This window comes from Rhinatrema bivittatum, chromosome 5 (assembly GCF_901001135.1).
Source record: "Rhinatrema bivittatum chromosome 5, aRhiBiv1.1, whole genome shotgun sequence".
Lineage (NCBI taxonomy): Eukaryota > Metazoa > Chordata > Amphibia > Gymnophiona > Rhinatrematidae > Rhinatrema > Rhinatrema bivittatum.
Window position 1 is genome coordinate 130,736,441 of NC_042619.1, and position 22,867 is coordinate 130,759,307.

Consider the following 22,867-nt stretch of genomic DNA (forward strand, 5'->3'; position numbering starts at 1 on the left):
GGTGCATAACAACCAAGGTGTACAACGAAAAGAATACATATTTTGTGTGTATAACAACGATCATATATGTCCAGCATATATATAATACATGATTGTAATATTTGAGATATTCTGTATGTAGGCATTTAGCCAATATATAAATCTCTGTATGATTTATGTATATTAATTTTGGGATAATTGTGCTGGGTTGGGTATATGTAACATTGGATGGTATAGGCATATATTTATAGTGTTTATGTGATGTTCTTAGGTGTTGGGTGATTTTATATGTATGAATGGTATGAATGGTGATAGTGTGTCAATGCGCCGTTGATGGGTTTTAATATATGAAGTTTGTAGCACATGTGGGTTCTAATTAAAAATATAAAAAATTTTTGTTGGGAATAAAATTATTTGAAAATTTACGGGCATTAAAATTGTGCCGAGTCCTCTGTTTTATATTTTGACATCTCTTAGTCTGGCCATCTCTCTCTGAGTCTACGCCTATCCTGTCCCAGCCATCTTAGAGTCCCACGCAGGCAGCCCCACCGCTGTCGCCCTCAAAAATGAAAGATGCTGCCTGCTACATGAAACCTGCATTGGCGAAATAAAGATGGGTGCCCCATTGTGCTGCTAGCTGCCCCTGCACTCACTGTCTCAGTCCTATGGAGCCCTGCAAGGTAAAGTGCATGTGTGTGTGAGAGGGGGAGGGGTTGTGTGTGTATGTGAGAAGAGGAGGGAGTGCTGTATGTGTGTGAGGAGGAAGGAGTGTGTGTGTGTGTAAGGGATGGGATCATGTATGTGTATGAGAGAGAGAGGGGACAAGAACGTGTGTGTAGGGGAGGTGAGGGAAGGTGCATGTGTGTGTGGAACAGAGGAGGAGTGTAAATGTTTGTGTGTGATAGAGAGAGGGGGAGGGAGGAGGGAGGACATTTGTGCCTCCTGCCCCTCCCCAGTCCACAGAAATCTCAGGGTGACAGGAATGGCGAGCAGGGAATTTTTAAATTCTTAATTATTGGATGTTATTTGATGTGCATGGTGTTTCGAAACATTTTATTGGTGTTTGGGAAATTTAAAAAAATGTATACATGATTTTTTGTTGTTATTCTATATGTCAGTTGTTTTGAAAGATTTATTTTTTTATTACAATAATGTTACTATTATGATTGTTTTTATTTTTATTTATTTAGCATTTTTTATATACCGAGGTATAGCAGAGTTGCCTTCACTCCAGTTTACATTATAACAACCTGTTACATTGAAATTTGATAAATTACATTAAACCGACTGAGAAACTGACATATAAAATTAGTCTAAACAAAAACAAGATATACTAAAAGTTAGGTATACTGAAAAACAGGGATCATGTTTCTTGATTGAATTGTTTTATGAGGAATGGTAGTGTTTCTGTTTTTTCCATTGTTGCGCTGCATATGGAGTCTGGCTTGTAGATTCCAGTTCAGTTTTTAGCTGCACATTTCTATTTACGTATTTTGGCTGCTTCATTCTATATTTGGTAAGGTTCTGCATGTGTGACTGAGGTGAGGTATTCTGCTAAGCTTGTAGTTTCTGTGTAAGGAGCTATAGCAGCCTGGCTTGTTCTGTTTTACTAATAAGAAGTATATTGGTGCTTTAGGGCCTGGTGTAATATTTGCAGTGTTGCCTTGTCATAGGCAGGATTGTTCTTGTTTGAGTGCTGGCAATTATGTTTATTGTTATGGAAGGTTTACTATACTGTAATTGTAATTCACTTTACTCATGGGGAGCAGCTGAGTGGCAGCGGCCCTCCTCCTGCTGGGTCCTCAAGTGTCCAGTCCTGGTCTAACAAAATGTTGGAAACCCTAAGCAGGAGGAAACTCCCAGACTAAAAAAAAAAAAAAAAAGAATTATACGTCTCTCATGCTGCCAGTCCACTGGGCTAAAGCAATGTGAATTTTGTTGGCATTTGATTTTGGAGTACAATGAAATGGTTATTTTTTTTTTTTTGCACTTTTCTTACAATACTTTCAGTCTTCAGAGAGGACAGGGATAACACAATAGGCTGCTATTGGAATACAGAGCTTTTCACCCTCCCTTTATGTCTGCTTACAACCCAGAGGTGACAGAAATTTATAACTGTATAATGGATGGTGTGGAACCTATATAAAATGAGTTTGTGGTTTTAAAGAAGAGAAGTATCTAAGCCACATTACTATAGTTACCTTCACAATTGGCACTAATTTCTACCTTGGCTGGCCAAGTTAGAAAAGAAGTCAACTGATGAATAGCCATGAAATTTATCACAAGAATTAGTTTCTGGGATGCTGGTGGGGATCAGCAGGTCATTGTGCAGTGCTCATATTGCTGATGTCTGCATTTTCTTTACAGTCTAAAAAATCCTGCCAAACTCTAAGAAACTAATAGGACTAGAAGAATGGAGAGAGATTTGCATGTGTGTGTGCTCCAAAACCTGACGCTGCCCTGTTCTGTACAGCCACAACAAAAGTGAATTGGACTACTAGGTACCTGTGTAACAATTTAGCATGCATGTGAGGGCCATTTTGTATGCGCTAAAAATAACATGATACTTAAGAAGGGCTTAACATGCACAGAAAGACAGACCACCAATACATTAATGTGGATCCACTACGATTGTTGCACATCTGCATGTAAATGGAGTGTCATATGCGAATTAGATTTTACCATGCTCATCCACGTCTTACCATGCATTCAAAAAGCTAAAATGTTAACATTGTCCTTGGGCCAGATATTAGCTTTTTAGCAGGCCTGCTACTGCGAAATCTTCCAATCCCACCTGGTCCAAACTGAAAGAGCCAGTTATCGGGAAGTGATCCTACAGCTGGGATCTGCCTTCCAGGTGCTGAATTATCTTCTCCTACCAAGGATGCTTCTCCAAGTATGTGTCCAGGAGGGTAGACATAGGTCTTCATTACTAGAAATTAGATTTATTAGGAATATAGATAGTTGGGTGGCTACTGGGCATGAAGATCACCTGGTAACTTGCCTGCCTGATGCAAAGGTAGCAGACCTCATGCACCATGCATCTTTTATGCATTATTTATAATTTTAACCATATTTGATAAGAGATGACCTGTCCTCTATGGCTGCCCATATTGACTCCTGTAAATCTGTCTATGGCCTTGCAAAAGAAGCAAATGTATAGGATTCAGCTCATTCAAAATAGCAGAGCTCTTGCTACTTGGGTTGAAACTAAAAGATCATTTTATGCCAGCCTTTAAAATGCTTCACTGGTTTCTCATTTCTGCTAGAGTTTGCTGTAAGGTCCTAACTCTAGCCTTTACAGCCTTAAATAACATTGGTGCACAAGACTTAAGTAACCATTTATTACACTGCATTCCAAAGAGCATTTCATTTGCCTGAGGACTTGTTTTCCTGTATGTACTTCTTGACTACATCTCAATGATTGGAAACTGAGAAAAATTTCTTCTGTTCAGGACCTAGTTTATGGCATTCAATCACCAAAGAGCTCAGACTGGCCAAAGATAGAAACATTATGGCAGAAAAGACCATGTGGCTCATCTAGTTTGCCCGTCCATCCAATTTATCTAGTCTTATAGTTCTCAGCACTGCCTCAGAGATTCCCTGTACTTATCCCATGTTTTCATAAAATCAGATACCATTTTTGGCTCCATTAACTCCACTGGGAGGCCGTTCCATAAATCTACTAACCTCCCTGTAAAGAAATATTTCCTAAGATTACTCCAGAGTCTACCTCCTTTCACCCTCATCCCATGACCCCCTCGTTCTAGATCCTCCTTTTTGTTGAAAGAGGCTCACTTCCTGTGCATGGAAACCTTTGAGACATTTAAATGTTTGTATCATACTGATCATTTTAGTAGCCACCCTCTGGATCAAATCTAATCTGTTTACATCTTTTTGAAGGTGTGGTCTCCAGAATTTTACACAGTATTCCAAATGAAGTTTATGTTTATGCTTATTATTTCTTGATTAATTGCAATTAATTACATATGTGAAACAAAGTGATGTACAATTAAAATAAGCATGACCAACAATAATAAATAATAAAACATAACATTTTATTTATTTATTTATTTATTTAGCAGTTTTTTATACCGACCCTCATAGTAGATAACCATATCGGATCGGTTTACATTTTAACAAAGGGTAAAACTGAGGTAACAGTTCTGGTAAATAATAGATAACAAAGGAGAAGGAATAAGTCAAAGTTACAATCAACAAGGTATGGAAAACTTGGAGGCTTAAGGACAAGCTGGAAGGAAGATAGAGGCAGGAAGAATAAATATAACATGATACCAATAATTTAACGGGTTAGAGCCTATGCTTTAACCAGGAAATGCCAGTGTCCATTGTTCAGGAGGAAGTGTGTCAAAGTCCTTGTAAGAAGTGAGGCTCAAACTAGTGATTATCCGGTGGATCTGGGAAGGCTTGGTGAAAGAGCCACGTCTTTAGTCTTTTTCTGAAGGTTAAGAGGCAGGGTTCCAATCTGAGATTTGCTGGGATATTGTTCCAGATAGCTGGGCCTGCAATTGAAAAAGCTCTGTTTTTGGTCGTAGAGAGGCGAGTGGCTTTAGTAGGGGGAAATTTCAGAGTGCCTTTGTGGATATCTCTCGTTGGTCTGTTAGAGGAGTGGAGTTTGAAAGGGATATCCAGGTCGAGTTGGAGTTGCTGATGGATGGTTTTGTGTATTAGGGTAATAGATTTGTACAGGATTCTGAAATTTACTGGTAACCAATGTAGGTTTCTGAGGACGGGGGAGATGTGTTCACCGCGGCTGGAGTTGGTCAGCAGTCTCGCTGCCGCATTTTGTATCATCTGCAGTGGTTTGGTGGTAGATTTAGGGAGGCCTAGAAAGAGGGCACTGCAGTAATCTATTTTGGCGAACAGAAGAGCCTGGAGGACTGTCCTGAAGTCTTGGAAAAATAAGAGTGGTCTCAGTCGTTTCAAAACCTGTAGTCTGAAGAAACTGTCTTTGGTAGTTGTGTTGACCATTTTTTTAAGGTTTAGACGATTGTCTATTATTACCCCAAGGTCTCTGACGTGCGTACAGGTGATGTGAGCATTGTGCGGTGAAGGTGGAGGAAGATTGTTTTCATTTGAAGAGATGAAGAGAAGTTCCGTCTTTGCGGCATTGAGGACCAAATTTAAGCTGTTGAGTAGATTAGTAATGGATAGAAGACAGTTATTCCAGTAGGTGAGAGCTTTTGAGATGGATTCTGTTATTGGGATTAGAATCTGTACATCATCTGCGTACAGATAGTGAATTAGGTTGAGGTCTGTCAGTAGTTGGCAGAGGGGGAGGAGGTATATATTAAAGAGGGTTGGAGATAAGGAGGATCCTTGTGGTACGCCAAGGGAAGATTTTGTTAGAGGTGACTCCTTGTTATTGATTTTGACTTTAAAAGTCCTATTGCTGAGAAAGGACCTGAACCAGTTGTGGGCTGATCCGGAGATGCCGATATCCTCAAGGCGATCCAGGAGGATGGTGTGGTTGACTGTGTCAAATGCCGCCGAAATGTCTAACAGAACTAATAAGAAGGAATGTCCTTTGTCTAATCCCATTATAATATGGTCTGTAAGCGAAATGAGGAGGGTCTCCGTGTTGCGTGATTTCCGGAAGCCATATTGCGAGGGGTATAGGATCTTATGGTCCTCTAGATATTCTGAAAGCTGGGTGTTTACCAGTTTCTCTGTAAGTTTGGCAACGAATGGTAGATTGGAGATGGGTCTAAAGTTGGCTAGTACATTAGGGTCTAGATTGTGTTTCTTGAGGAGGGGCTTAAGAGAAGCGGTTTTTAGGCTGTCTGGATAGCTTCCTTGAGTTAGAAGGCTGTTAATAATATTTGTTAGAGGTCCTGAGATCGTGTCTGGAATAAGCAGCAGGAGTCTTGATGGGATATTATCAGCCGGATGACTAGATGGTTTCTGTCTTTTTAGAATGGATTTAATCTCTTTGGTGGAGATTAATTCGAAGCTGTCCAACTTAGGTTTAGCGAACAAATTGCAGTTCTCATCTGATTTGAGAGGTGTTGTATTAGGAGGAAGGAGGGCGAGAGTATTTAGGATCTTCAGTTGAAAAAATGAGGCGAGTTCATTAGCCTTGGATAGAGCTTGTTCGTCTGGAATAGGTGGCGGGGTTGATTTAGTTATTTGTGTTACGTAAGCAAATAGGGCCTGGGCGTCATATTGGTAGTGGTGTATTTTGTTGGCGTAATATTCCTTTTTTTTTTTTGTAGTATGCAGGTCCTATAGCGATGTAAGAAACCCTTGTATGCTGAAAGGGTAGTTGGGTTGGGGGTTTTTCGCCATCTATTTTCTTTATGGCGTAAGTCCTGTTTCATCTGTTTTAGTTCGGTGCTGAACCAAGGTTGATTCCCCCTTTTTTTTGGATTGATTGTTTTGGAGGTTATTGGGCACCATTTGTTTGCGACTGCTTCAGTAATTGTTTGCCAGGAAGATAGGGCTGAGTCGGGATTAGACAGGTCCAGGTTGGAGAGTTCCTTGGAGAGCTGCTCGCTGAGTATATCAGATGGACATGCTTTCCTGAATTGAATGGTGGAAAGGTGCGGAGAGGTGTGAGTCTGTTTGTATGTGGAGAAGGATGATTCTATCAAGAAATGATCTGACCAAGGGATTGGGGTACATGTGGGATCAACCGTGCATGTGAATTTAGAGTTAATGAATATTAAATCCAGGATGTGACCAGCTTTGTGTGTGGGGCTGTTGATAGTCTGAGAGAATCCCATAGCAGTGAGGGTGGTGAGGAAGGCTTCGCAGTTCGCAGATCGCGGTATAGCGTCTGTATGGAGGTTGAAATCACCCATAATCATAGTTGGTAGGTCTAAGTTAATATGTTTTGCTATGGATTCTATGAGGGGTGAAGGGTCGGTTTCTAAAACTCCAGGAGGAGCGTAGACTAACAACATTTGTAGAAGTTTTGACTTGACTAATCCTAGTTCCAATTTGGATTCAGTCTTGATGGTGTGAGCGGTCAGTCTGAGTTCTTTCTTAGAGGCTAGAAGAAGTCCGCCTCCTCTTTTTTTGTGTCTATGGAAGGTGAAGATGTCATATAACTGGATAGGTAGTTGGTTGGTTAAGGCAATGTCCGAGTCAAACAAATAAAATAAAATAAAAAAATCAATCTAAAAAATAAAATAGAACAAAATACAATAAATGTGAATCGGTTATTTACACTTTCGGATAATAGGACTAGGGGGCATTCCAAGAATTAGCAAGTAGCACAATTAAGACTAATCAGAGAAAATTATTTTTCACTCAATGCATAATTAAGCTCTGGAATTTGTTGCCAGAGGATGTGGTTAGTGCAGTTAGTGTAGCTGGGTTCACAAAAGGTTTGGATAAGTTCTTGGAGGAGAAGTCCATTAACTGCTATTAATCAAGTTTACTTAGGGAATAGCCACTGCTATTAATTGCATCAGTAGCATGGGATCTTCTTGGTGTTTGGTAATTGCCAGGTTCTTGTGGCCTGGTTTGGCCTCTGTTGGAAACAGGATGCTGGGCTTGATAGACCCTTGGTCTGACCCAGCATGGCAATTTCTTATGTTCTTATAACCAGAATACAAGTTATTTATTTATTTATTTAGCATTTTTATATACCAATTTTCCAGTAACAGAATTACTGATCAATTCGATTTACATTCTAAACAATAACAATGACAAGTTGATGTCTCACAAAGAACAGGTAGTTATAACTTGGATACAGATATATGGGGTTAATAACATAACTTAAAAGTTACGGAGTCTAGTGAAGGCTGGAGAATAGATGTTCGGCATAAGGCTAGGTTTTTGATTTTAGACTGCATAAAGATAAGTAAATGACATGAGAGTTCTTTAGTGGGTAACCAATGAAGGGATCATTGGAAGGGATTTCAGCTGGCTGAAGTTATGAGAATGCTTGGTTGAATAGCCAAGTCTTGAGTCTTTTTTTAAATATAATAGGGCATTGCACTAATCTGAGTTCTGACGGGAGAGAGTTCCAGAGTTTGGGACAGGCCGTGGAGAATGCTCTTTTACTTAAAGCTGTCTTCATCGGTGGGATCTGAAGGCTGTTTCTGTAAGCTTGTCTCACTGGTCTGGTAGAGGTATGGGGTTGGAGAGGGATTTTGAGCTCGAGTGGGGCAATGTTATGTAGTGCCTTGTGGATTGAAGAGAGCACTTTGAAAAGTATTCTGTATTTGACAGGCAGCCAGTGTAGGCTTTTTAAAATGGGTGATATGTGGTCTCTTTTGTTTGTCTTGGTTAGGATCCTTGCTGAGGCGTTTTGCAACATCTGTAGAGGTTTTGTGGCGTTAGCAGGGAGGCCCAGTAGAAGTGAATTGCAGTAATCTATTTTAGTGAGAATGATAGCTTGTAGAACTGATCGGAAATCTTGAAAATGGAGGAGTGGTCTCAATCTTTTTAAGACTTGTAGTTTGAATTTAAATTAAGAAATATTAAAAAATATTAAAAAAGCATGTACAAGCTAATTTAATTTTCACTTAATTGTGAAAAGCTTGTGGAACCAGGGACCAATTAAATGTGGAAAAGCTGGTCTTACCAGGGACCTATAGAGAGGCAATATCACCTCCTTTTTCTGCTGACCATTCCTCTCCCTATGCAGCCAAGCTTTTTTCTGGTTTTTGTTTTCACTTTAGCCACCTGTTTGACCAACTTAAGAGCTCAGATACAATCACCTCCAGATCCCACTCTTCTTTCATGCTTAGCAGAATTTCCCCTCTAGTACTCTACCTCTCCCTTGGGCTTTTGCAGCCTAAATACATTACTCTGCATTTTTAGCATTAAATCTTAGTTGCCAGTCTCTAAATCCCTCCTCTTGTTTTCCACACCTTCCTGGCTGTCGTCCCTGTTGCAGATTTTGATATCAGCAAAAAGAGAAACCCTTCCCATCAATCCTTCCACTATGTCACTCATGAAAATGTTGAAAAGAACCGGTCCCCGGCTTGATCCCTGAGATACTCCACTAGGCACACTCCCCTTCTCCGAGTCAACTCCATTTACTACAATTCTTTGTGACCTCCCACTCAGCCAATTTCTAACCCAGTCAGTAACTCAATGTTTCATACTAAGGGCGTTCAATTTATTTATAAGTCACCTATGCAGAACCGTGTCAAAGGCCCTGCTGAAATCCAAGTACACTGCATCTAGTGCTTTCCCTTGATCCAACTTTCTGGTCACCCAATCAAAGAAATTGATCAGATTCATCTGACAAAATGTACCTCTAGAAAAACCATGCTGTCTGGCATCAAGGGCACTATGCTCTGTTTTAGCAGCAATTCCATTAATTTACTCACCACAGAAGTCAGACTAACTGGCCTGTAGTTCCCAGCCGCCTTCTTACTTCCACTTTTATGAATAAGAAACACATCCGCCCTTCTCTACTCCTCCATAACTACTCCAGACTCTAAAGAAGCATTGAAAAGGTCAGCCTGCAGAGTGGCCAGAACTTTTCTAAGTTCCCTCGATAATCTCGGATGCATCCCATCTGGCACATCGCCTTATCTGTTTTAAGTTTAGGTAGCTCCTCACGAACTCACTGTTCTGAAAATTAATTGAGTTTTACCTCGCTTCAAATCTTATGTGTGTTTGCTCCAGGCCCTTCCACATTGAACACAAAACTATTTAGTTTTCACAAAACTATGTAAACCTTGCTGTTCATTTCTGCTTTTAAATACTGATTCAATTATGAGATTTATAATTACGTGACCCTGTAATTAGAGATAGAAGTAGTTACGGTTTGATTAGATTTATTTGCAATTTTAAATAGGAAGCAATTACCAAAGTCAGACAAGATTATTGAAAGATATCTTAGTTTTGTTTTACTCTAGTATTATGACTTTACCTGTGAGACTTGTTTCAAATAACAAGGTGGATTTTTATTAGATTTTAATGATTTAAATACCTAGATGTACTTCTATGATTAGATTTTAATTTATTTTAACTGGATCATGTATAAATTGGGTTTAATTATCTGTCATCTGTTTTGTCATGTTCTTATTTGTTTTTATATTGCACTTATGTGTTACGTATGTTTATATTTCTGTATTTGTTATGTTATGCATGCCACCTGGATCCTCTTTGAATAAGCAGTTAACAAATCTGAATAACAAATAAATAAATAGGATTTTAGAGAGTGCTAGAGAGGAGCCAGCTGTTGTGGTACATATGGGGACATAGGAAGGTGCAGGAGAGAGACTTTGGAAACCACATTTAGAATTTTAGGTAGGTCAAATAAAGCTAAATTTCATCTAGTTTGGTAGAAAGGCAGAATTATAATTATTTATTGAACTTGATCTACTACCTGTAAAAATGATTATCCAAGCAGTTTACAATACAATTTAAATGTAAAATGCAATCAGTATCGATGCAAACAAAACAAACAGTAATATTCAAAATAATTTTAAAAAACACGACAAAAGATTTAAAAGATAAAACCTTGCAATAATGATAGCTGAATCTGCCACACACCTTAAGAATCAAAGGCCTAGCTAAAAAAACAAAACATGTTTTGACTGCTTTCCAAAAATTAAAAAAGTTTAACTCTGCTTGAATGTGGAAGGGAAAGGCATTCCAAAGAAGGGAAGCTTGACAAGAGAAGGATTATTCCCTAGTGAAATCTATCCTAATGATTGATGGAGGAGGAAGATGGAGGAGACCTTCTGAAAGGGGAATAGGGGATCAAGAGTTTATTTATTCAAAGCTATTGTCTGCACCCTTCAAGGTTCGGGGCAGGGTATATCAAAAAAGACACACAAAATGCATTAACAAAATATGAAACACATACAAAGACCATCAAATGGGCTTTACTGGGGCTTTCTACAGTTACCAGGACTTAATTTAAAGTTCATTGTTCATTTATGGTTGGAAAGCTGCGGTAAATAAAAACGTTTGGGGGTTCCCTATACGTCAAAATTTTGAGGGAGAGAGCTCCAGAGGATAGGGCCAGCTCTGGAAAATGCTCTTTCGCGGGTTGTTGAGAGATGCGCGTGACATGGGGATGGAATGTCTAGGAGGTAGAATTTAGAAAGATATAGAGGGAAAACGGAGTAAAGTACACGGAAGGTTAAAAAGATAGTTTTAAATCTGATACAACAATTAGCCAGTGTAAAGACTGGAGAACTGAGGATACATGATAGGATTTTTTTAAGCCATAGATAACCTTGGCAGCTGTACTCTGCACTAGTTGTAGCCAATTGAGTTGGTATTGTGGGAGCCCAAGAAGGAGGGAATTACAATAATCTGTCTTAGAGATGACAAAAAACATGAATTAATGATTTGTGATTGTAAGGTTCAAGAAATGGTTGTAAGTGACTGACACATAGTAGGGGGAAAAAGAAAGACCTCTGAACAATGCTGGAGATATATAGTGTCATAAAGAGTTTTCAGTCAAGCTGAATGCCAAGGGGTAGATTTTTTTAAAAAGCGCGATCGCATACTTTTGTTTGCGCAGCAGGCGCAAACAAAAGTACGCTGGATTTTATAAGATACACGCATAGCCACGCGTATCCTATAAAATCCTGGATCGGCGCGCGCAAGGCTGCCGATTTTGGGCAGCCTGCGCGCGCCGAGCCGCACAGCCTGCCTCCGTTCCCTCCGAGGCCACTCCGAAATTGGAGCGGCCTCGGAGGGAACTTTCTTTCGCCCTCCCCTCACCTTCCCCTCCCTTCTCCTACCTAACCCACCCCCCCAGCCCTATCTAAACCCCCCCCTTACCTTTGTCCCTAGATTTACACCTGCTAGAAGCAGACGTAAATCTACGTGCGCCAGCGGACTGCTGGCGTGCCGTCATCTGACCCGGGGGCTGTTCCGGAGGCCTGGACCACGCCCCCGGGCCGGCGCCACGCCCCCGGTCCCGTCCACAAAACGCCGCATCCCGCCCCCAAAACGCCGCGTCACTCGGCCCACCCCTGACATGCCCCCGACACGCCCCCTTCAAAAAACCACGGGACTTACGTGCGTCCCATAGGACCCTAAAAAGAGGATCACTCTCCAAAAATAACAGTCCTCACACCAAAAGTTGTGTTCTAAACAGAAAATAGAGTTTACTGATTAATAAAAAGTATAAAAGCATATACAGAATAAAACAGTCCAATGTACACAAGGCAGAAAAATAGTGAGGCTAATATTCAAAGGCATTTAGCCAGTTAACTTACAAATTATCCAGCTGAATGCTGACTTTTTGAGTAATAAAGGCAATAATTCAACTAAATTATGAGGTCCATATTCAGTCACTGTTCGGATAGCAAACTTATAGGGAGATTTAGAAAGCTGCATTAGTTTATCATGGGAGGGGCCAAATATCATGTGGTAGGATGGGGTCCCAGTGATATCTGGCCTCTCCCCAACAAACCATTGTGACTGTACCATGGCGCAATTTTTTATTGCAGCACAAATGCATGACAAAAAATAGTCCTGTGGTACGAGACTTTCCCGCATAATGACAGACTACTACCATCACTTAAAAGGTCCAAGGTCCAAAAAATAGCAGCCCCCCCCCCCCCCCCCGATCCTTAAAAATTATCCTGGAGTTTTTGAGAGATTCCCGCCTCACCCCCCCCTCCCCCCACTGCCTACCAAGGCGATCGTGGTCCTACGAAATAAAAAAAAGTACCCACCCCTCCCCTAAAATATCTAAATTGTCCCTTTAGTCTCAAGACCTTCCCCCCAAGCACATCCCTTCCCCCTCATCCAAATAAAGTGGAATTCCTGGTGTCTAGGGATCCCCCTATCCCTCAACCCAAAAATAGTAGCTGGTGGTCTAGGGGGTGCTTCAGAACCCCCTCCAGCTACCTGAAAAAGAATTTATTGGGGTTTCAGTGGGGTCCCAGAGCATCCCCTAGTCAAGTTAGCCGAGCAAATTATCTGGCAAATAGATATTTGGAGTTAGCTGAATATCTTATTTGGCTAACTATAGATGCCTATCTCAAAAAGAAAGTCACATGTGAAACACAGTTCATGGGTTTACCCTCATAGGTGGGCTAATATACATTCCCGCTAAATTTAGCGTTGGTAACTTTTATGCCAAGAGAACTCTGACTGCCCATTCAAAGTTCAATCACAGGGTAACCGTTTATAGAACTAAGGCTGTTAGCCTGCTCTTGGCCACGCATTTTCCCTTACCCCTTATTCAGTAAGGGGAGGAAAACGCGCATCCAACCCGTGGCACCTAATAGCGCCCTCAACATGCAAATGCATGTTGAGGGCCCTATTAGGTATGTGCGCGGGATACAGAAAGTAAAATGTGCAGCCAAGCCGCACATTTTACTTTCGGAAAAATTAGCGCCGACCCAAAGGTAGGCGCGAATTTCTTCCAGCACCGGGAACGTGCACAGAAAAGCAGTAAAAACTGCTTTTCTGTGCACCCTCCGACTTAATATCATATCATGGCGATATTAAGTCAGAGATCCCGAAGAGTAAAAAAAGTTAAAAAAAAAAATTTTGAATTCGGCCCGCAGCTGTTGGGCCGAAACCGGACGCTCAATTTTGCCAGCGTCCGGTTTCCAAGCCCGTGGCTGTCAGCGGGCTCGAGAACCGATGCTGGCAAAATTGAGCATCGGCTGTCAAACCCGCTGACAGCCGCCGCTCTGGGCCAAAAGTGTCCCTAGCGCCTCCTTTTCCCCGTTTCTACCGCACCACCTAATTTGAATACTGAATCGCGCGCACCGGCCCCTCGCCGGTGCGCGCGCCGGGAGAGCGGGCGTTCATCCGCTCTCCTGCGGACTTTACTGAATCGGCCTGATGGTTAGGAAATGTTCACCAACTGAAAATGTGTTCCTTTTCTATTGCATTGCAAATGTTCTAAGTTAGACTATGAGAACATTTCCTTTAACATATAGCTTGGTTGCTTTTTCAAATTTTTTTTTTTTTATGGAGATGCAGCTATTCCATTTTTCTTTTTCTTTCTTTCTTACAGATATCGGCAACTGAAATAGAATTGCTTTTGATGAAACTGCCTCGCATGTTTAAACAAGAATTCACTGGTGTAGGCGCAACACTAGAAAAAAGATGGAAGTTCTGTGCCTTTGAAGAAATTAAAACTGCCTGAGTGAACAGTAGTACAACTTGTTCAGAAAGAAAACTTTTGTAGCCCTCCCCTCAAGGTTTATGAAGTATTAGAACAAGAAATATGGTGACCGTAAAGAAAAGTACATTTTCGCAGCTCTCCAGGCCTAGCTATAATTACATCCATTATGTTCTCTTGTGAGTGGACATGTAGTTGTGCAACAGTTCCTAAAACTTGTTTCAAAATTGTTATACACCTTGTTTTCTATGAAAATTATACAGAGATGCTATAGCTGTAGAGATGGCAAGATATTAAAATGTGCTACCATGCAAGAATATTTGGTATTGCTAAACAGCTGAGGCATAGAGATGAATAGTTACGGTTCTAAAGATATTGAAATGTACTTATGTAGAGAGGTCATAAAAAAATGTTTTCCAAAAGTCTACTTTTTTGTTTTGTTAAATATATTGTTAATCCTACAGCGAAAACACACTGTATACCCAAAGAAAACTTGAAGCTATGTCTCTTACCAGTTATGGTGTTTTATAATCTAAACATTTAATACCAAGGATGTTTGCCTTATTCAGAGAGGTCTAACACACTGATTGGACTCCTTAAAAAAAATGCATTTTCAAGAATCTTATTTTTCTAACAATTCTCCTGCAAGAATTGCTTCAACACAGATTGTATATCATTTGTTATCAACCTGTAAATATCAAGGAAACCAGTGTTACTGTATCGTATTGGTATGTAACATTTTCAATTTATGCATCAAAATAAATAGTTGCATTGCTGTTACAAAATTTAATAGCAAAGTTATTAAACTTTTTTTTAAAAAAAAGCCTTACTGTATTGAATTAATTCTTCTAATGCTTGTGAAAATTTTAGTTGAAAATGTTTTTAGTGTAGTTTCCTTGTATTCCTGAATAGAAACAAATGTATACATCAAAACAGAAGCAGTACAGGAACATTCTGCTGCAGAAATTATTCATTAGGGGATCTCATGCATACACATACCAGCACTGAGATACAAGCTGAGACAGTAGTAGGTATGTGCATTCATTTGAAACGAATGCGCAAAATGCAACAAATGAGGCCATTTTTGTTTTGTTCCAAATGGAACAAACTGAAAATGGCTTCCTTAGATAATACTTCAAAATTTGGGGGTATTTTTGTATACATGGCATTTAAAAAAAAAAAAAAAGGGGGCCTCCCATGGGGCTGGAAACTGCCTTCTTGCCCAGCAAAATATAAACCCAGGGCCTAAGTGCCCAGCTGAGCCTCCCTGGGCCCATCCAAAACCCACTCCGGGCCTCCCCAAAAAATATGGTCTAGCTGAGGCCAGCCCAGAGCCTGCCTAGGGCTGGACCAAGAGCCACCCCAGAATATTCCCAAGGCTGGTCCAGAGCTGACCCAGGGCCTGCTTGCATTCCCCCCACCTTTCCCTGTTTAAAAGTGCTGTGGTCTGGGAGCTCCCACCCTGGACCCCACTTACCCTCTTCTCAGATCCTTAGTTTATAGAGGACAGGAGTGATGCCTACTTGCTCCTGCCCGTGTCTCAGTGATATAAATATGGCACTGTCCATCTGGAGGTTAGTAGCAAAGTGACGTCACTTGGGCACTTTTCTCTAGGGCAGCCGACACCATTTTGATGTACATTTTATGGCCTTACATTATAATGATTCCAGCCACAATGGAGGCAGGTACCAAAGTGACATCACTTCATTACCATCCTTCAGGTGGATGGTGCCATTTTTAAAGCACCTGCATCTGAGTGGGAGTGAAAGGGCATCGCTCCTGCCCTTTTTCACTGAGGATCAGGGAAGGTGGTAAGTAGGGGCCGGGATGGGAGGCCCTGGCACCTTTAAAAGCGGGGAGGGACCCAGCCAGGCTCCAGACCTGCTCTGGGCAGACTCTAACCAGGCCAGATTAGTATTTTAGGCTGGGTGTGGGGGTTGGAGGGGCCTGGCAAGGCCTAGCCAGGTCTGCTGGAGGCCTGCTCTATATTTTTTTTTAATTGATTCTTTATAATTTTTGTGCTTTTTTCAATTTGACAAACAAACTGAGCAGAAAGCAAAAAAACATTAAATGAATTGAAAAAAAAATAAAAAAAGACAAACAAAACAAACAAAAGTGAACCAAAATGAAAAATTGGGGGTGGCACATCCCTAAACATTAAGACAATTTTCAAAGGCATTACGCATGTAAATGTAACATACTATCATAGCAATTGGATGGGAATGTTGGTAGGAGGCATTGGGGTGGGTTGAAGGGCAGTGGGGAGTAGGGCATAGGAATGTGGGCAGGGTTTTTTGGATAGGTTGGGTGGTTAATGGGGGTGTAGGGCTAAAGGGTAGGGGTGTTAGGGGTGGGTGGGGCAATAGGGAATGGTGCAGGTAGGGAATGTTGGGATGGGTTGAGGGCAGTGATGGGTGTGGATATGGGTAGGGGGTGTTAGAAGTGGGTTGGGGTAGCAATGAGGATGAGTGTGTAGGAGGAGTGGGTTGGGGGCAATGCACAGATGAGGTGTGTGTAGAGGTGGAATGTTAGGGGGCAATTGAGGACTTGTCTTCAGGCAAAAGGCAATAGTCATATATGACTTGTGAAACAGGTCATACCATTAATGTAATATAAATCAAAATACATGTGTGGCAATATTTTATATTTACATAGATAACTGAACAGGTTGGGAAAAAAATGGACTGCTTTAGAAAAAGATCATAGGAAAGGGAAAGAACAATCTGTTTTTGGTTGCTGGCCCCTATTGCACAGTTGACCTATATCTCTCTTCCAGAAGGGAGAAAATAGGGCAGTCATACAAGTAAATTTACACCCCAACGCTGTGTGGTATTCCCTAATGCTTGCATTTTAATAATTATGCCTCAGAATGGGGTTCTCCAAAATCCTGTACTGGCATGCTATTTCTCTCCTGAAACTGGGTACCTTAGCTATTCTTAGATTGTCCCTGCTGTGGACTATTTTTTCCGAAGTGGAAAGACACCACATATACCTGCATGAAGGGAAAGCAAAATGCCATGATTCACACTCTAGGCTTCTGTAGAAAAAATGCAATCATATCATTCTGGAGGTCAGAGGGCCAGCAATATTGAACTAACAGCTTTGTATTTCTATTTCTATGTGTAGATTGAGGACATTAAGAAGAATGCCTGGGAGCAGTGCCTGAAGGAAGGAGAATGGCTAGACCAGCTGTGGCAATGGGAAGAGGAGCACAGAGGTAAGTTCATAACATGACCATCAGGGACATAACTACTAGGGATGTGAATCATTTTTATAATGAATTGAAATATCGTACAATATTTCTTAATTCGTTATATATCGGCTAAAACGTGAAACGATCACTTTTCCCCCCGAATTTTCATGAAAATTGTTTTTCGGGTTAATGCACGCTAACAAAAAAATGTTTATTTTTGTTATTTTTTGTTACTTTTTGTTATTTTTTGTTAGCGCGCACTAAGCCGAAAAACGATTTTTTACTAAAAAAAAAAAAAAGTCAATCTGCGGGAAAATGAGATTTTCCCGTGGCCACACGAACCTGAAAGCGCAAACGATTGGGCACCCGATGCACATCCCTAATAACTACATTGTCTGTCAATTTCCTACTCCCATCACCGGTCCCACTATTGTCCTGCCACTGTATAAGATCCTGTCTCTGCCTACAGCTTTAATAAACTCTCATGCACAGTTACTTCATCTTTGTCTATTCCCTATGTCACTGGCAGCACTGCCATGAAATACTACGTGTTATGCATTCACAGGCCTACTACTGAACTCAGGAAGGTATTACCTCCTACTCCTTTAACTCTTACCAGGGAAACTCAATGCTTTCCATCCAACAAACCCCAATGTACTAGTGGCATCATCCCGACCCTTGATGGCTTGCAATCTAGGCCATACCCTACACAAACTGCCCAGACATTGAGTCTACCTCGGAACCCCAATAACCAATTAGCCATCATGTCTTCTCAGAGAGCTTTACAGAGCCTTCTGTATCTTTGGGAACCTATCTAAGGCCTTGCCCACCCCACCATAGGATATGGGTATCTTACCATTAGGTGCACTTACCATTGCCTCCACTTCTTCCACTAATACAATGCCCTCTAGCTACTTATATGAAGCAATCACACCCTGGAGCATATGAGCTGTTGGATTAATGTGCCCACTTTTTACTCTCTTCACAGAAAACATCAGCTCATAAAAGGAGGAAGAAGAAGAAAAGCTCCCAGCTCCTCTTGGTGCTGGAGCAGTGTTGCCTGCTGCAGGGGAGCAGCAGCCACTCCCATCCCTCTACCAGAGGCCCAGGCCACTAGTCACACCATCTATCTCCCCTTCCCAGTATGGTCTTCTCTTCATTCTGCCCTGGGACCTCAGGATGCTGGTTCTGAGGCTGCCCAGCCATTGCTGGGCAAAGGAGGACACAACCTTGCTGAAGATCTCATACCAGATTCAGCATTGCACCCTATGGATGCAGAGGCTGCCTTAGTGGCTGGAGCACCCACTCTATCCCAGAAAGCAGGGGCTCAGGCAGATATGGGTCATACAGTGCAGAGGATAGCAGAGGAACTTAGTGGTGTCAGAGTAGACCTCAGGAAGCATATGTAGGAGGTGGAGTGACTTGCCCAAACTCAAGAGGGCTTCACAGCAGCTCTTGAGCTTATGGTCATGAGGCCTTGGCTACAGCCCCTAGGCCATTCAGATCCTAGCTTCCCAAGGTTACTGGGCTCCCATATAAAAGCTCCCAGCTGTGAACTATCAGGGACTCTTTCCTGTTTCCATGACTCACCCCCTCACCTACCTCCATCACCTGTAATCTGTAGGGTCCTTCACACTATTTTATTTATTGAAAAATTATGTATTAATCACTTTCCAGATTATATTAAATTACTCAAAGTGATGTACATACTAGAAATCTTCAGAGCTTGGCTATCACCTGAAGCAGGGTGAGAACTGTAATTTCCCTCAGCTGCTTCCTATCTAAACATTAATTATGTCACAAAAAGATTTATAGGGAAGATGAAGCTACAGACATCCAATAGAAACAATTTGTCTGATATATATATATCTATATTTTAATAAATGGGGCACATACAATTTCCTAAGATTCAGTTTGTTGCTGAATTAAAGTTCTGTTCCTTACGGAGAAAAAAACAGGTCTGATGAAAAAAAAGCCTGGGTCAAAATATAAAACATAAAACATCCAGGCTTCTGATGATAAGTTCATCATCTCTGCATTCCTTGCTTTCCTAACACCCAAAATATACCTTCTGGACATGGGATAGCTGTATGCTCCATGTCATCGGAGTCAGGCAGAGGTTGTCCAGATGTTACCCCCCAGCCCCCAGTGAAAGCTATAGGGATAAACACTGGACCAGCTCTGAAAGTCCCTGATGACATGCAACCTGCTGCTATCCCATTTATAAACACTCTATACACACACCAATGTGAAAAACATACCCTATACATATTCCACAACATTATAATGGATACGCATGTATATATTGAACCAATGTACATGAATAAAACTTACATGTGTACTTTTTTTTTTACTTTAATCCAGCGCTTTTATACATACAAATACATGCATTTTATGCTTCATGTGGGTATAAAAGGTTTGTTCCCTATGCCTCTCTTCTTGATTGTATCATGTCTGGAAGGAGGGGAGCCATGCTTAGGAAGCCTAACTTTCAGCCAAAGGAGGTGGAACTTCTGGTTTGAGAAGTCATGAAGGTCCAGAATATCCTGTATGGGCAGGAGTCCAGGAGAATGGGTTCATACAGGAAAGAGAGCACCTTGGAAACGATCCATTACAGTTTCAATGTGGTCTTCCACAATAGCCAGAATGTGAGAGACCTAACCCACAAGTGGTAAGACACATGGTGAAGCAGAAGCAGGCCATTATGAGAGCTGAGAGACCTGCAAACTAGATCACCTTCTCTGCAACAGAACATTGAGCCTCAATACCATTTCAGAGGCAGCTGTGAAAGTTGTGGGAGCTGGACACCTCATGTCCAGAAGGCCATCAAGGTGAGCAGTGTGTACAGGAAAGGCATATGAAATGCTAGTACGTACTAAATATAAAAATGTCTATGCCATACATAAAATTTACCCACGTCCAGCTCAGGTCCTGGGCAAGAGGGCACATGGGGAGGGCTGCGGACCACTCAAGGCCTCATGACTTCTCAGGATTATCATAAGGCAAGGGGGGGGGGGGGGGGAAGCAGAATAATTCCATAACCATAAGGGTTTTTTACTAACTGGGACTCTTTCTGCCCACTAGTCAATCTCCATAAAATGATACTCTCCACATTTGTAATATTGTTGATGGATGACTGGAAAAAGTATAGGTATAGTGATCAAACATTATCTCTATCCAAAAAGAAACAACAATTAAACAATTGCTTGTCACCTCCACATCCACTACACAGGTCAGATCCATGAGACAGGTACCACTAGGGTTAGCATGACCATTAGGTGGGACTAGGCAACCGCCTAGGGTGGCGTGCTGCCTGGGTACGCGAGGGCGCCATTTTAAAAATGTGAAAGAGGTCACAGAGTGCTTGCTAGGTTTGTGCAATAGAGAGAGAGAGAGAACTGTAGGAAGGAGATCATAATTCTCTATATATATATATACCACTGTCATGGGACACATTCCACTCGGTGCATTTGGAGGTGGTGGTGTTACATTGGTCTGTCTAGAGCACTACAGATCCTTGCGCCAGCCTTGGGTACCACTTCCACCCTGAAATCGCCCCACCCGCCAGTAGATGTTAGCTGAAATATTTTCCTCCTAGATTCTTTTCTCTTCTTACATTATCAGGCTGCTTGTAGCTGAATCAATCTTGGACTTTGGTGAGTGTTCCCCGGCAGGATGCCCTTCCTCTTGCACCTCCTGGTATGCTAGTCTCCAGTTTGTTGGACCCTATTTCTCTCTTCATTCTTCTGCACTTACCAGAAGTCCTTTCCTAGAAGACTTCTCCTCAACAGTCCTTTGAGTCTTCTCTGTGGAGATACTGGCCCTAAACTGCCACTCAGTGAAGACAACCTGCCCAGTAAGGAGTGGTGCTCCTCCATTGCACACTGACACAATGCTGACATCAGACAAGCTAGGTCCACTGAAAACTCTGTCATACTGAGGGCACTCAGACCAGCTAAAGCCATATAGAGGATATTTATAAGGGCTTAGGCCATATTACAAAGTGCCAGAAAATGGCCATCCCCTTACATAAAGATATAAGCCCTATTTGCTGTTTGCATTGGTGCTGGGGCACATAGGGTTCTCGGTGCCATTGTCCAAACTCCAATTACTCTCACACAAGTATCTTTGACCCCGGGGCTGGATTCTTTTACTGGTGGGGGGGGGAGGGAATCTCTCCTCCAAGGCCCTGCATAGCAGGGGTGAAACTGACTTTATCTGGGAGACGTACGCGTTCCCTTTTCATTTTTAGGGATGTGAGTGCCAATAACTACACAGGAGACTCTGGATGAGTGGGTGCCCAAAAAATAAAACTTTACTGTTGAAGTTCTTGCATGAATAAATGGAATACAGTTCTCAGTCGCTTCTCTGTCTGGAGAAGGGTCTGTCTTGCTGTACTAGGACAAGTGCCCTCCAGGGCTGGGATGTGTAGGGTGCAATTAGGACAGGTGAAGGCAGCCTGGCTTCCCTCTAGGTAAAGCGGGTGACCAAGGAACATTAACTGTATATATTTTTCAGCACTTCTATCACTCATGTAAATAAATGCTCCTTCACCGTCCAGAGACAGTCAATGATAAGTAGTATCGTTGTTTGTCTTATGTGTTCAATATTTTAGCATTATGAATGTTTTTAATGTGAGTTGCTTAGAGTATGAGATAATGTGGCATACAAATGCATTAAATAAAGAAAATAAAATACATATATAAAATGTCTTTGTATTGGAGTGCGGTCTCTTATTAGTCGGCTAAAATTTAGCCGGATAAATGTCCAAATGTTCATTTAGCCAGCTAACTTCTGAATTAGCCAGCTAAATTCTTTTGACTATAGATTTCCTAATTTTTGGCATTCAGCCTTAGTCAATTTTTAAAATTGTTCAGTCAGGCACTCTGAGCCTTTGAAAACTGACCCCTTTTATTTAATAATAATTCATAGAACAGGTTCAATAATCAATAGGTTTAATTTTCATGTTGGTTCAGTCTAGAGGTTATAAAAAGTCTGATGTTTTTGAAAATGCTTCCCAATATACGAACTGATGTAACAAAGAATCTAGCAAATGCAATTACTTTAAAAGTACTGAGATCATGTTAAATAAATATTTATAGTGATCATAGAAATAACTGAGATCCTGAGAAATGAAAGTCCCTTTTGGGCTTTCACACGTGGCAAAAGCACGATCAGTGAAAAACAAAATCATTATGCATGCAACACTAATAGTAGTTCCGGGGGTTCTAATATCAAAGTCTGATTGAATGTGGGCACTGTCAGAAGCTTAAAAGAATTCAGTAATGTTTACAATTCATTGCTAGTCTATCATCCCTATGCACACTGTTCCACCCCTCTAACTGCAGCCTCCTCGAACAACTCTTGCCTCCTCAAAGAAAAGCTGGAATTATGGTTTGAAAATACTTTAGATTCTCGAGCCAAAATGCCAGCGTTTAAACCCAGAGTGAAAGTGACATTCTAAACCCTTGGAAATTGAAAAGTGTAACTGTGCTACTGCAGATGTGACACTTTGATAGCTCAGCTTGTTCCCCTTAATGTCTGCTATGTAAGTTCCCAGCATGTGCCCGGTAGATTCACTGCAGTGAATAAGGATTTGATTTTGATATGGAACACATGCTATATCCAGTGTTTACTGTCTGTTGGTGTATACACAC

General features: G+C 41.4%; 1 protein-coding gene across 6 annotated transcripts in view; it reads left to right on the top strand.

The window, feature by feature from the left end:
* Positions 1-19,455, top strand: part of ENOX1 (ecto-NOX disulfide-thiol exchanger 1) — an 838,273-nt gene extending 818,818 nt beyond the window's left edge. For 5 of the 6 annotated variants that reach the window (XM_029602936.1, XM_029602934.1, XM_029602933.1 and 2 more), the window contains one exon: positions 13,910-14,841. In XM_029602936.1, the coding sequence (XP_029458796.1) occupies positions 13,910-14,041 (132 nt within the window). In that variant the 3' untranslated portion in view covers positions 14,042-14,841. Of the gene's footprint in view, positions 1-13,909; positions 14,842-17,143; positions 17,235-18,198 lie in introns of those variants that run through there. The other variant, XM_029602937.1, reaches the window with a different exon arrangement.
* Positions 19,456-22,867: the final 3,412 nt, after the last annotated feature.